At 55.6% G+C, this 12,389-nt stretch overlaps 1 protein-coding gene across 1 annotated transcript in view; it reads right to left on the bottom strand.

Annotated features, from left to right (window-relative positions):
* Positions 1-12,389, bottom strand: part of HMCN2 (hemicentin 2) — a 149,775-nt gene that overhangs the window by 16,334 nt on the left and 121,052 nt on the right. Inside the window, exons 75-85 of the mRNA XM_079927125.1 lie at positions 11,714-11,870; positions 10,795-10,916; positions 9,792-9,956; positions 8,417-8,524; positions 8,048-8,182; positions 7,600-7,734; positions 6,850-7,040; positions 5,226-5,439; positions 3,851-3,985; positions 2,653-2,843; positions 1,010-1,091 (exon numbers count right to left, since the gene is read on the bottom strand). Of these exons, the coding sequence (XP_079783251.1) occupies positions 1,010-1,091; positions 2,653-2,843; positions 3,851-3,985; positions 5,226-5,439; positions 6,850-7,040; positions 7,600-7,734; positions 8,048-8,182; positions 8,417-8,524; positions 9,792-9,956; positions 10,795-10,916; positions 11,714-11,870 (1,635 nt within the window). The remainder of the gene's footprint in view (positions 1-1,009; positions 1,092-2,652; positions 2,844-3,850; positions 3,986-5,225; positions 5,440-6,849; positions 7,041-7,599; positions 7,735-8,047; positions 8,183-8,416; positions 8,525-9,791; positions 9,957-10,794; positions 10,917-11,713; positions 11,871-12,389) is intronic.

The raw sequence follows: 12,389 nt of genomic DNA, 5'->3' as shown, positions 1-12,389 counted from the left end.
AGCTATTTTTTAAAAAGGCAAAATTCTGGACGGTGATTCCCTCAAGAGGGGGTAGAGACTGGAAGGGGGCATGATGGGGGGGGCGGGTCTGGGAACTGTTACTCTTCTATTTTCGGATCCGGGTGCAGGTGACCTGGGTGGGTTCATGTTATGAAAATTCATTGAGCTGTACTCTTGTGACATGTACCCTCCTCCTGTGTGTGAATCTTCAATGAAAAGTTTCATTAAAAATCCTTCTTTATTCCTGTTCTGTAAATAAGTTCATTTGTATCGTTTTTTTAGATTCCACATAGAAGCGATATCATATGATATTTGTCTTTCTCTGTCTAACTTACTTCACTCAGTATGACAGTCTCTGGGCTCATCCATGGAGCTGCAAATGGCATTATTTCATTCTGGTGGGGGAGGGATAAATTGGGAGACTGGGACTAACATATACAATACGCACCACTATATATAAAATAGATAACTAATAAGGACCTACTGTGTAGCACAGGGAACTCAATACTCTGTAATGACCTATATGGGAATAGAATCTAAAAGAGAGTGGAGATATATATAGAGATATATATATATATATGTATAACTGATTCACTTTGCTGTACGGCAGAAACTAACAACATTGTAAATCAATGATACTCCAATAAATTTTTTTTTAAATCCCTATTTGGACTTATTGTTAGCTATAACCTGCTTGGCAAACACAGGAGCTGTCTCTATGATCTCAATGACAGTTTTGAGTTCTGAATAAACAGGGCCCCCAGGCCTGGCTGCTGGGTCCCCAGTACTCACCAGCCCCTAATTCCCATTCCACACTGGGGAGACAGTTCATGGGACTTCAACTGTGTGTTCTGAACAAAGATTTGGAATGGCCCTCTATTCTCATCACACAGCCTGGGCGGCGGCAGCCACAGCCTCGGCGCAGCTGCCCCCTGGGCGCCCACCTCACTGTGTGCCCACCTCACCTGGTCCCCACCCAGGGCCCAGGAAAGGCGGGGCTGAGACTCACTCTGCAGCACAAGGACCACCACTCTCTCCACCGCGCCCAGCTCATTCTCCGCCAGGCACTGGTATCGTCCCGCGTCGTCCTTCTGTGGGTGGGCATGGGAGTGGGGGCGTGGCATTCAGGAGAGGAGGACGAGGGGGTGGGGAGCATCTGGGGACAGCTGGGCACAGACAGGGGCACCTGGAGCAAGACCCATCTAACCAGGAGGAGCTTAGAGCATAAACCAGCCAGGGGCCCGCAGATGCCACCAGAGGGGCTTCCATGGCTGCCTGTCAATAGAATCCAAAGAGAATCCAGCCCCTTTCACCCCTGGAACTTGGGGTGGTGACAACTCATTGCTCTAAGGGGAGCTATATGCTGTAGAAGCATGATTTAGATGCACCTCTTCCAAACTGTGTGCGTTAAAGTATTATGACTCCACGGCACATTATTAGGAATTCCTTAGAAAACGGGTTTTGTGTTGGAGCGAGTTTGCGAGACACTGAGTTAGACAAGAACGGGTTTCAGCACTGCAGGCTCCCTGGGGCTTTTATTGTGCGAGTGCACACTTTGAGTCTCCCAGAGGGGGAGGGTTTGCAGCACTTCCTGGCCTTGGTGACAGGGAAGTTTCTTCCCAGGATATCCACGACCTTGGCAGTGATGCGACTCAGGAAGAATGCTGGCTCAGATTCGCTTCCAGTGGCGGCACCACCATGAGATGGAGCTGGGGCAGCCTGAGGCCACTGTCCACGCCCAGAAGATAATATCCCGGAGGCCACGCCCAAGGGACTGTCAGCGGGCAGCACGGCATGCAATTAAGAGTAGAGATTTGGGCATCAGTCCGAGATGGGACCGAATCCGGGCTCCACTGTTCACCATGTCTCTGGAGCCTCAGTTTCCCCATCTCTAAAACGGGGATAATAACCGATAAGATTGTTGTGAGCATCAAATGAAATCATGCTCCCTAACCGTGAGGCACGGTGCCTGGTCCACAGCAAATACTCAGGTCACGGCAACCCTTACTGCTGCTGCTGCTGCTGCTGCTGCCTTTACCAGTCTGAGACAGGCTCCAAGATGGGCAAGATCAAGGACCCCTAAGATGAGTCCTTGACATCATCGCACTGTGGAATTCTGCAGGACCACTGGGACTTGGGACACAGAAGGGAAGGGAAGGGAAGCAGGGGCTGCCCCCGAGCTCAAGGCTTTGGAAATGGCGTGGAGTAGGAATCAGGAGACCTGGGCTGGGGTCCTGCCTCAGGTGCTTACGGGCTGTGGGCCTCTCTGACCCTCAGTGTCTTCATCTGTAAAATGAGGCACTCTTATCCACTTACTCTGCTCCACGGGGTTGTTATTAGTAACATATATTGGCCTTACTGAGGGGCCGATCACTCTTAAGCACCTGGTGTGGGTCATCTCACTGATTTCTCGCTATAAATCTACGAGGTAGAACAATTATTAGCCCCATTGGATGGATGAGGTAATTGAGGCACAGAGAAGTTAAGCCACTGGCTGGAGGTCACCCCAGGTAGTCAGGCGAGGATCTCTGGGTACAGGCAGGAAAATGCTTTGTAGACTGTAGAGGGTGGTGCCAACCTAAAGAACCGTCTTGGATAATCAGACAAAGTGGAGGGCTGTCCCAGGTGGCCCCAGCCCAGGCCCCGCCTTGCCTCGGTCCTACGGATGGTCAACGAGCCATTCTGCAGCCTGTGCCGGAGCCGGCTTCCCTGCAGCAGAAGGCCATCTTTGATCCAGTGGATGTCGGGTGCTGGCTCTCCACGGACCACACAGTCCAGCCGGACGCTGCCCCCAACGGGTTCCACCAGGTAGGAAAAAGCCTCCCCTTGTAGGACAGGAGCCTCTGCACAAGGTGACAGTGGACAAGGAGAGAGAAAGGAGGTTTTCTTCAGGCTAAAATCCCCATAAATTCATCCCCAAAAGCCTGCCAGACAGACCCCAGGAACCTATGGAGGCTCCTGCTGGCTCAGCACGGCTGTGTGGAGTCAATACATCTGGGATGGCGTACAGCTTCCATGTCGCAGGTGAGGTGAACTAGACTGGCAGTGGCTGCCAGGAACACTGTGCTGAGAAGGATTTGAAGTTGAGTGGGGATAGTGCTATGATTGATTAGTGATGCCTGAGACAGGCACAGGAGGGGAGAAAGTGTACGAGTGTCATACACTCGCGCTCAGAGACGGATTAGCCCAGCGGCAGGGTACTTCGGAAAACAAGGACTACACGATCATTAGGACACCTCTGTCGGACATAGCAACACTAAGACATCCCTGATTCTCATTTCATGCAACTCTTAAACCACTCTTGGATGCCCTGTGCTGGTTTTCATCCCTGCCGGTTTCCTGAGGTTGAATCTACCAACAGTACAGTTGAATCCTGGTGCCTAGGCAGCTCATCCCCCCCATCGAGCCCCACCCTCCCACCCTAAAGTTGGACATACAAGTCACAGTGACATGAGGGTTACTGTGCAGGGCTGTGGGGGGCAGGGCTGTGGGGAGCAACCGGCAGGCTGGCGAGATTCACGCATTGTGTGCCAGGGTACCTTGGCCCCCATCCCCCTCCCACATGGACACCATCCAGCTGAGGGCAGTGCTTCAGGCTGATGAGTCAGATCTCAGTTCTCCCTACAGCCGGTCATCTGGGGAGGGTAAAAAATACTGATGTCGAGGCCTCACCTTTCCTGAGTCGGGGGTAGAACCTGGGCCTCGGTATTTTATAAAGCCCCCCAGGAGATCCTACTGCCCAGCCAGGGTGGAGAGGTACTAGTTCAGAGATTAGGAGGCCAGTTTCTTCGAAAAACCACTAGGTTGGGTCAGCAGAGGTCTGGAGAAAGACCACGTGGTCACTCCCTACCCTTCACGTGGACGAAGCTGACCGCCTGCACTCGGTCCACTCTGTTCTCGGCCCAGCACACGTAGGTCCCGCTGTCCTCTCTGGTGACTGCCATCCGCTGCAGTGTGCTGCCCCCGTTCTGCTCGGTCACTCCCTCTGTGGCAGAGAAAGAGATGCCCCAGGGGGCTCTGAGCTCAGGGTGCCAGGGACCTCCTGCCCTGAACACTTAACTCAGGCCTCGGTATCCAGCAGGTGCTTCATAAAGGCACAAAGCGTCCCCTCCCTGCTGGAAGCCTAAGCAAGTGGGATGCTATCGTGGCAGGCACAGGATCAGGAGATGAGGAGGAGGTTGAAGACCTGCCTTTTCTCATTTTCAAGTCCACACCGCGAGTATGGTGAGTGGCCAAGGGTAGGTCTTCGGGGGCCTATTAACATGTGGCATTTATAGAGATATTGTCATGCGTTACATATAGATGGATGCTATATTTTTAAATTAATTTTTAGGGGGGCTGTACCACACTGCATGAGGGATCTTATTTCCCTGACCAGGAATCGAACCCGTGCCCCCTGCAGTGGAAGCGCAGAGTCTTAACCACTGGACCCCCAGGGAAGTTCCGAGATAGATGCTCTTAACAGCCTTTGTTTTCCCTGTAATCCTTAGACAGTGCCCCTCCACCAGGAATAAGGACACGTGCTACACCGACGGGGCATTTACTTGGGCGAGGCCTTGCCAGGCGAACCTCCTGCATTAAATCGTTCCACCCTCAGGACCCCTGTTATCTCTATTTCAAGATGAAGAGCTGGGCTCAGAGAGGCTGAATCTCTCTCCTGATCTCTCCGCCCAGGAAGCAGTGAGGTTGAGGCAAAGCCTTCTGCACAGGTGTGCAAAGGTGGAGCACTCGTTTCCCAGCACCTGGACTTGGGTACAGGAGGATGTGAAAACACCACTTTGCAGCGGAGAAGACTTAGCAACTCATCCATTCGGCAGACGTTTATTGAGTACCACAGGGCCTGTGCGGGCCTTGGACCTCCCTAAACGTCACTGGGGACCCAGGTGAGAGGAGAGAGCCCCCCATGAATGGAGTGTGTTGAGGGGCCCACAATGGGAGCAGCAGTGCTAGGCTGGAGCACAGGCCCCTCTCCTGGCCCTGAGGTCTCCAGGGTTGAGTCTTTTTCACAGGTGGCTTCTTGCTGGGTCTGACGTGTGACTGGTCACATAGGGCCACATGTGTGTTTGCCCTGTGCCCCAACGCAGGGCCAAGTCTGGAGACCCAGAACCCACAGGCTGACTGGTACCGTCTTCCTCTTCACCGGGTTGGGTCACCCCACCCGCCCACCCTCTTCAACCTCCCAGCGCCCTGGGTCTCTGTCCCACCTGCCCCCAGCAGGCCCAGACCTGTGACCGGTTGGTTGTTGACAGTCCAGCCTATTCGGGGCGTAGGGCTGCCACGGGCCGCACAGTGAAGCCACAGCCTGTCCCCAAGGTTCAGGCTGCGGTCCCCAGGCAGGCTGGTGAAGACAGGCGGTGCCAAGATGGCGAGGTGCATGCGGCGGCGGGCGCGGCCCACGGCATTCTCGGCAGTGCAGGTGTAGGTGCCAGCGTCCTGGCTCTGTGGGCAAAGGGAGGGGTCAGCCTGATAACCGCCCCACCCCAACATGGGCCAGAATGCCCCCGCGGACCTGCTCCCTGGCAGGTTCCCGTGGACCATCCAGCCCAGAGAGGCAAAGTGACTTGCCCAAGGTCACACAGCTAGCAAACAGCTCAGCTTCACCACTGCACCTCCCTGCAGCCTTCCTATGGCTATGCGCTTTGATGAAATACAATTTATATTTTAAGGCAGGACAAGAAAAACTAAACATGAAATTCTCTGTCTTTCTGGGCCTCCTCCTTCCATCCCTAACGTGCGGTGTGTATCTGCATTACACGTTAACCAGAGCTCCTCAAGGACGGGTGTGCCTGCTCAGCTGTAAAGATCTTTTTTTCTTTCCTTTCCTCTGACGCTAGCAATGTAACTTCCTAAAAGAATAGGGTTCCTTCCCAGCTCTGTATGGGGTCATGGTGACTCGCTGTTCACTTTGTACCTGCTTACCCGGACTGTGTGTCTTTGGTGAACTTTATGTGAAAGACGAGTATGTCATTCTCATGTATGATTCTTCGTCTGGAAAATGTATGTGACCGTGCCTTTACTTCTAACAGGTCTCCCCGGTTATAATCCTCAGCTTGGCTCCAAAAAATTCCCTTTTTTTCCTTCTTAATTTGACTGTTAATTGAATTTTCAGCCTTCATAATCTAACCACACGTTTGTAACAGTCACCATTTACTAAGCACCTCCTATGTGCTCAGAACGGAACCTGCACTCCGCTCACCTGTGCTCACCTCATCCATCATCCCCGAGGGGGACCCTGCTTTCGGTGCCTTCTCCGAGGGGAGAAGTTCTGTGGTGCGTCGCAGCAGGGCTGGTGCACTCACCACTGCACATCTGGCTCCCCGTGGGGCAGGATCCCCACCCCCATGGCCCCCTCGAGATGTGCCCACCCAGCAGCCACCCATCCATCTGGACAGCGACTTCTTTTGTAATTATAGAACGTGATGAGTACTGATGGGGGAAGGGAGCCGGGGTCCCACCCATGCCTGTAGCTCAGGTTAAGAACATTTGAGGCAGTTTGGGGACACAAAGTCATCGCCACGCTCCCCCCTCCCTCTCTTCCAGGGCTCCTTCCCTCCCCCAGGGACTAGCCATAGAGGTCCTGATTCAAATCTTGGTTCTGCCTCTTGGCAATAGCATGTCTTCAAAACCTGGGTACACTCTGAACCTCGGTTTCCTCATCTGTAGCTAAGGTGATAACACCTACTTCCCCAGGTTCCAGGATTAAGAAGCTGCACAGCATTCAGCACAGAGCATGGCACACAGGGGGTGCTCAGCACAGAGCATGGCGCTCGGGGGGGGGGTGCTCAGCAGGTGTTTGCCGCTCCTGCTGTTACTATTATTCCCCTCTGCTCCCTGGGGCCAGGCCCTCACCTCTGAGTTCTTCACCAGCAGCTCCCCGGAAGGCTGGATGGTGAACTTCCCCTCAGCTCCAGACACAGGCTGGCCGTCCTTTTCCCAGGTGATGTCGGGCTCAGGACTGCCGCTGGCCGTGCAGGGCAAGACAGCGTGGGAGCCTTCAGTGGCGGACAGGTCGGGAAGGCCAGCCTCGATCACAGGCGGGACTGTGGGGATAGGGAGGTCCCCTCGGTGACTGGGCCGGGCTGGGGTGGGCTGGGGTGGGCCATCCCTGCCCCAGTGCCCTTGGCACTTGACACACCCTCAGCCCCTTCCTCCATCCCTGTCTGCTGCCCCCACCGGCCCCTGGTCATAGGCCCTGTGGTCTGGATAACCTGGGGACTTTCTGGAGCTTGGTGAAGAAGCTGTGACAGAGTGACCCATTCACCCACATGCACACACAGTGACTAAACGGACGGAAATGGCTGTTGCTACTGGAAAGCCAAAATGAACAAAGAGTGACCAGACTAGTTTCCCCGGAGGGGCCAGAGGAGGCAGAGGGGACCCTGGAGTTACCGTCTGAAGCCAGACCTTGGGTGCAAAATGGGAGTCGTTTTTTTCTTGAATTCTTTCTAGAACCACAAGCCGTGCTGGAGTAGGGGTGGACGTGGGGACATGCCCCGCCCGGGACCAGGGCTGGGCAGAGAAGGGAGGGGCTCTCAGGAGCCTCAAAGCCCCTAGCTCGCTGGGGTCCACTTCAGACCCACCCACACCCCCGGGGCCCACCTTGCACCACCAGCCGAGTCTTCCCCAGGGCACTGCCTGCGCTGTTCTGGGCGACGCAGAAATAGTTCCCAGCATCCTCTGGGCTGACATGGATGATCCGCAGCTGTCCACTGGTTAGGACCTGGGTCCTCACCCCTGGGTTTGGCGGGAAGGAATCGGGGGCCGGTCGCTGGGGCGATAGGACCCCCGAGGAGGGCAGGAAGGCTGCTTGGGCTGTCCTGTCTGACCGGCCGAGTGACCTGCTGTGGCCACAGGGTGACGAGGGGGCAGAGCGAGCACGGAAGCCGGACCCAAACTCCCAGCCCAGCCACCGAGTGCTCAGGCAGAATCAAGGGCTCTGGGGTGCTGAGGGGAGACGGGAGGGCAGGAGGTGAAGCGGGGGCAGGAAGGAGGACCGCAGGTTCATACGGTCATCCTCCCACCCACGCTGGCCGCCAAGGAGACTCACCTGCAGGGACGGTGAGCCCCTCCTTCTGCCAGGTGATGCTCGGCCGGGGGATGCCCGAGGCCTCGCAGGGCAGCAGCACCTCCTCCTCTGCCACTGCCCAGACCACACTGGGTAGTGGCTTTACCACGGGGGAGGCTGCAAAGGAACAGGGCTGCAGAGGTCCCTGGGGACACCGTTAACACCCAGGCCTCTCCCACCAGGGGCCGTCTGAGCACCAGAGAGAGAGGCTGCCAAAGGGAACAAAGGGTTCCAGAAACGTCGGAAAGGAGGGCACAGGCGGGCTGTTTCTTTTCTCCCAAAGAAGCCTCTAGCCCTCTGCCAGCTTCCCTGCCCCAGGAGCCATGGCTGTCTGGCCTCGGGGACGCTTACCTTGCACGGTGAGGACCACGTGCTTGTGGGCCACGCCGGCGGAGCTGCGGGCCATGCAGGTGTATCTGCTGGCATGGATGGGGAGGGCCTGCCTGATCTCCAGGGCACCTGTGGACGGGAACAGGGCACAGAGAGGGGTGAGGGGGCCTGGGACAGATGTCCCAGGGGTGGAGCTGGCAGGGCTCTTACACACCCAACCCTGGTGTCTCTGTTACAGGCCACTCAATCTGCCTCCCTGCCCATTTGTAAGCAGCACGGGGGAACCTGGGCCTGCCTCTGCTCCCTGCTCAGACCATTACCATAGGCAAGTCCCTTCTGCTCTCTGGTACTTCTAGTCTCTGGGCCAGGTGTACAATGAGGAATCAGACAGGATGATCTCTAGACCCTTCTGGCTGTGATGTGCCAGGATCTGCCACTACCTGGCCTGGAATCCCTGGACTGCCCGCGCCTGGTTCCACGGGCCCTCACCCTGCTATCCTTGCTGCACTCTGCTCAAAACTTGCCCCTTCCAGGAAGCCTCCCCGGATTGCTGCCTCCTCTGTCCTCCCTTTGCCCTCTCTCCCTCAGCCTTGGCTGCTCAATGAATACCATTTTAACCTTCCCAGACCACAGGCTGCAAGTCAGGTAAGGTGGTTTCTAAACCATCCCCCGTGGACCCCTGAGGGCCTGCTGAGGGGGCAAAGGGAGCGAGGCCCACCTGACTCTGGACCACCCCACAGCCCCCATCCCAGTCTCAGATGGAACCAGAACCTAGTTTCTCTCACGTGTTGGGCTTCCCCATAACCACTTGTCAGAGGAAGTGTTCTATTGCTTTGGAAGAGTTTGAAAACCACAGATCCGGCCAGTGGTTCACAGACTTTAGGATTTCACTAACCAACCAACTAAAAAATACATTTAATTTAGAGAATCCCCCTAAAGTTGCCAGCTTTTTATTTTAACAAGCAAAGACACTTAAAAAATGACCATGTACTATCACCTTAATCTCATAAAAGAAAGGCACTCTCAACACCAAATTATTAAGAAAAGCGTTATTTCAGAATAAAGGCCAATCCTTCTAATGAGCTAAAACTAGCTTATGAAAACTCTCACGTCGCTATTATTTTCCTCATTCTGCCGTAAGGAGCACCGACGTACCAACTAGCATCAGGGACTGACTGATGGATATCAATACTCTAGCGCGTGGATGGGGACACTGAGGCCTGGGGGTGGGGCGCGAGGGGGCTCTCCCAGGTCACACAGTGAGCGAACGGCAGCGCCAGGCCAGAACTTTCCATCTTCTCAACCACCAGGCCCCAGCGGGCTGCTTTCACAGCCTCCGCCCGACGCCCCTTAGTGTGCCCTCAGCAGCAGGCCCACGTGGCTCACCCTTCCTTACCCGAAGGTGACACACGGTAGCCGTTCCCCCGCAACCCCAGCTGGGTGCCTGCTTTGCTCCAGGACACAACTGGGGCTGGCACCCCTGTGCTGTGGCACGTGAGGACCACGGACGCCATCATGGTCACGGTGAAGTCCGTCTGGTCGTCGGCAATGGTGGGAGGCACTGAAACGCAAGGCAAGGCTTGAGGCCCTGCTGAGGTCCCCTGGGGAACACAGGTGGACGAGAAGGATACACAGACTACGACACAAGGTGACATCAGTGACGAAGCTCCGGGGAGGGAGGTGCGGCAGTCACATTTCCTCACTCAGATGTGTTTGGCTGGGCGTGTGGGATAGTTACGAACTGCTTTCTATAGATACCAGCCAGGTATCTCAGGGAGCGTTTCACAAGACAAGTGGGCTTGGTGGGGGTACAGAGTGAGGGAGGCCAGAGAAGGTCTCTGGGGCATGTGGCATTTAACCTGAGATTTGAAGGAAGAGCAGATATTGCTTGGGTGAAGGGAAAAGTGTTCAGCAGAGGGAACAACATGTGCAAAGGCCCCGAGGTAAGGAACAAAAAGTTGAGAGGCATGAATGCAACCCAGAGTGAGGCAGGCCATGGGGTGAGCTGAACCTGGGGGGTCAGCAGGGCTGACCTTCTGGGCCCAGGTGACACCATGCATTCTATCCTGAGGGCGGTGGGAAGCCATGGTGGGAGGGATTTTAACTGGGGTGATGACAAGGCCAGATTTGGGTTCAGAACATTCTGGACTTGGGAGAGGCCTCGCCTACGAGCTCCCACAGGCCAGGAACTGTGCTGGAGTTGGGTTATGTCAGTGTGGGAGGGCAGGATCAGAGAGGGCTTCCTGGAGGCGGTGACCCGGGAAGCACAGAAAGGCTCAGAGGGAAGCCGTGCAGGTCCCTGGAGGCAGAGAGAGCGCCCAGGAGAGGGAGGCACTGTCCCCATCCCGGCCTCCTCATCTGCCCTCGCTGTGAACAGTCACTCCTGAGTGTGAACTCACCGTGAACCGTCACCCAGTAGAGCCTGTGGGCCTCGCCCAGTTCATTGCTCGCCACACACTCAAACTGGGCTGAATCCTGAGGGCTGGGGGCTGTGAGGAGCAAGGCGTTGGAGGGCAGGAGCCTGCACAGACAGACGGACGGTTGTCTGCTAAGTGACTGGCTGGGCTGACCTGAAACCAGCCAGCGTGGCCTCCCTACCCGGGGAATTTGGAGGCGAGGGATGTGTTTCATGACTATTTTCCCTGCCTGTAACCGGCCCCTAGCCTCGACTCTAGAAGTTTCTCCTAGAATTTTCTACCTCCCAAGGTCTACCTGTTCAGTTTGTGGGCAATTTTAATGTTTGCCTCTGGGTTTCTCCATAATCCTAAAAATTTCCTACAGTCACCACCTATGATAACTTCTGCAGTAGTAACCATATGCAAAGCCCTGATCAGAACTGCTCGTGTTCACTGAACACCTGCTTAGTCACAAAGCTCCACGATGAGTTGGCACCTAACACAACACATATCTGGTGAATTCATTGGTGAACTGACCTCTTAATACTCCCAGGGATCATTTCAGGGTCAGCTGCATTTGAGAAACGGGGAGACCGAGGCTCCTGCAGGAGCCATGGGTCCAGGCTCAACCGGCATGAACTTGGGCTTCTACGTGGGTTCTTAAATAGTGACTAAAGTGGTTGCAAAGGCCATATATTTTCCATTTGGCTGTATGTCCCAAATGTCCCCACCTCCGACCAGGTATCTTAGTGTAAAGACCCTCCTGGCCCCTTGAAGTCAGGACACAAGTTCTGGTGCTGGCTTTGGTGAGACCCGAGCGTGCCCCTGCCTCAGTTCTGGCCTGGCTCCCCTTCTCTGAGACAGGCACGCCCTTCCCCACCCCAGGCATCTCATGACGCTCCCAGAAGGACCATCTCAGTACCGGTAGGCTCCCTGCTGCAGGCGGAAGTCCAGCTTCTGTCCATCCTTCCACCAGACCACAAGGGGCTTGGGAGAGCCTCTGGCCTCACAGGGCAGTGAGGCGGCGGTGTCAGCAGTCAGGGTCAGGTTGGAGGGGCCGGGGGTGATGGCTGGAGGCTCTGGGGAGAGAACAGTGATCAGGAGACGGGGTGTGGGGTGGGGGCAGGGCGGGGGTCTCTAAGGTAAAGCCCAGGAGCAGGAGATACTCCAACCACCTTCAGCCCATCCCCGAGGAAGCAGGAGCGAGGAGGCAGGAGAAACTCCCCGAGCGGATCTTCCAACGGGTTCCCAAAGCTGGGGCGATGGGGCCTTTGATCACCCCTGAGGCTGGCATCCCCCTAACTACACCTCCTTGAATGGGGCCTCCAGGGCGCAACTCCCCGGCAGCCCCACCCGAGGCCAGGGCCCAGCAGCGCAGCCTCCACCGAGGTGATCAATGGGATGGAAGAGCAGATCAGAGCACCTGGCTCAGTGATTCTGAGGGTTCTACAGCTCGTGCATGTTTTCTCATGCAGTAGAATAGCATAGTAGTAAGTGCATATAATGTATGCATGAAGATAAATATGCATCTTTTTTTTTTTTTTTTTTTTTGCGGTACGCGGGCCTCTCACTGCTGTGGCCTCTCCCTGCTGTGGCCT

Source organism: Stenella coeruleoalba (genome assembly GCF_951394435.1).
Source record: "Stenella coeruleoalba genome assembly, chromosome: 7".
In the NCBI taxonomy this organism is placed as follows: domain Eukaryota; kingdom Metazoa; phylum Chordata; class Mammalia; order Artiodactyla; family Delphinidae; genus Stenella; species Stenella coeruleoalba.
This window is presented reverse-complemented; position numbering and strand designations above follow the sequence as displayed.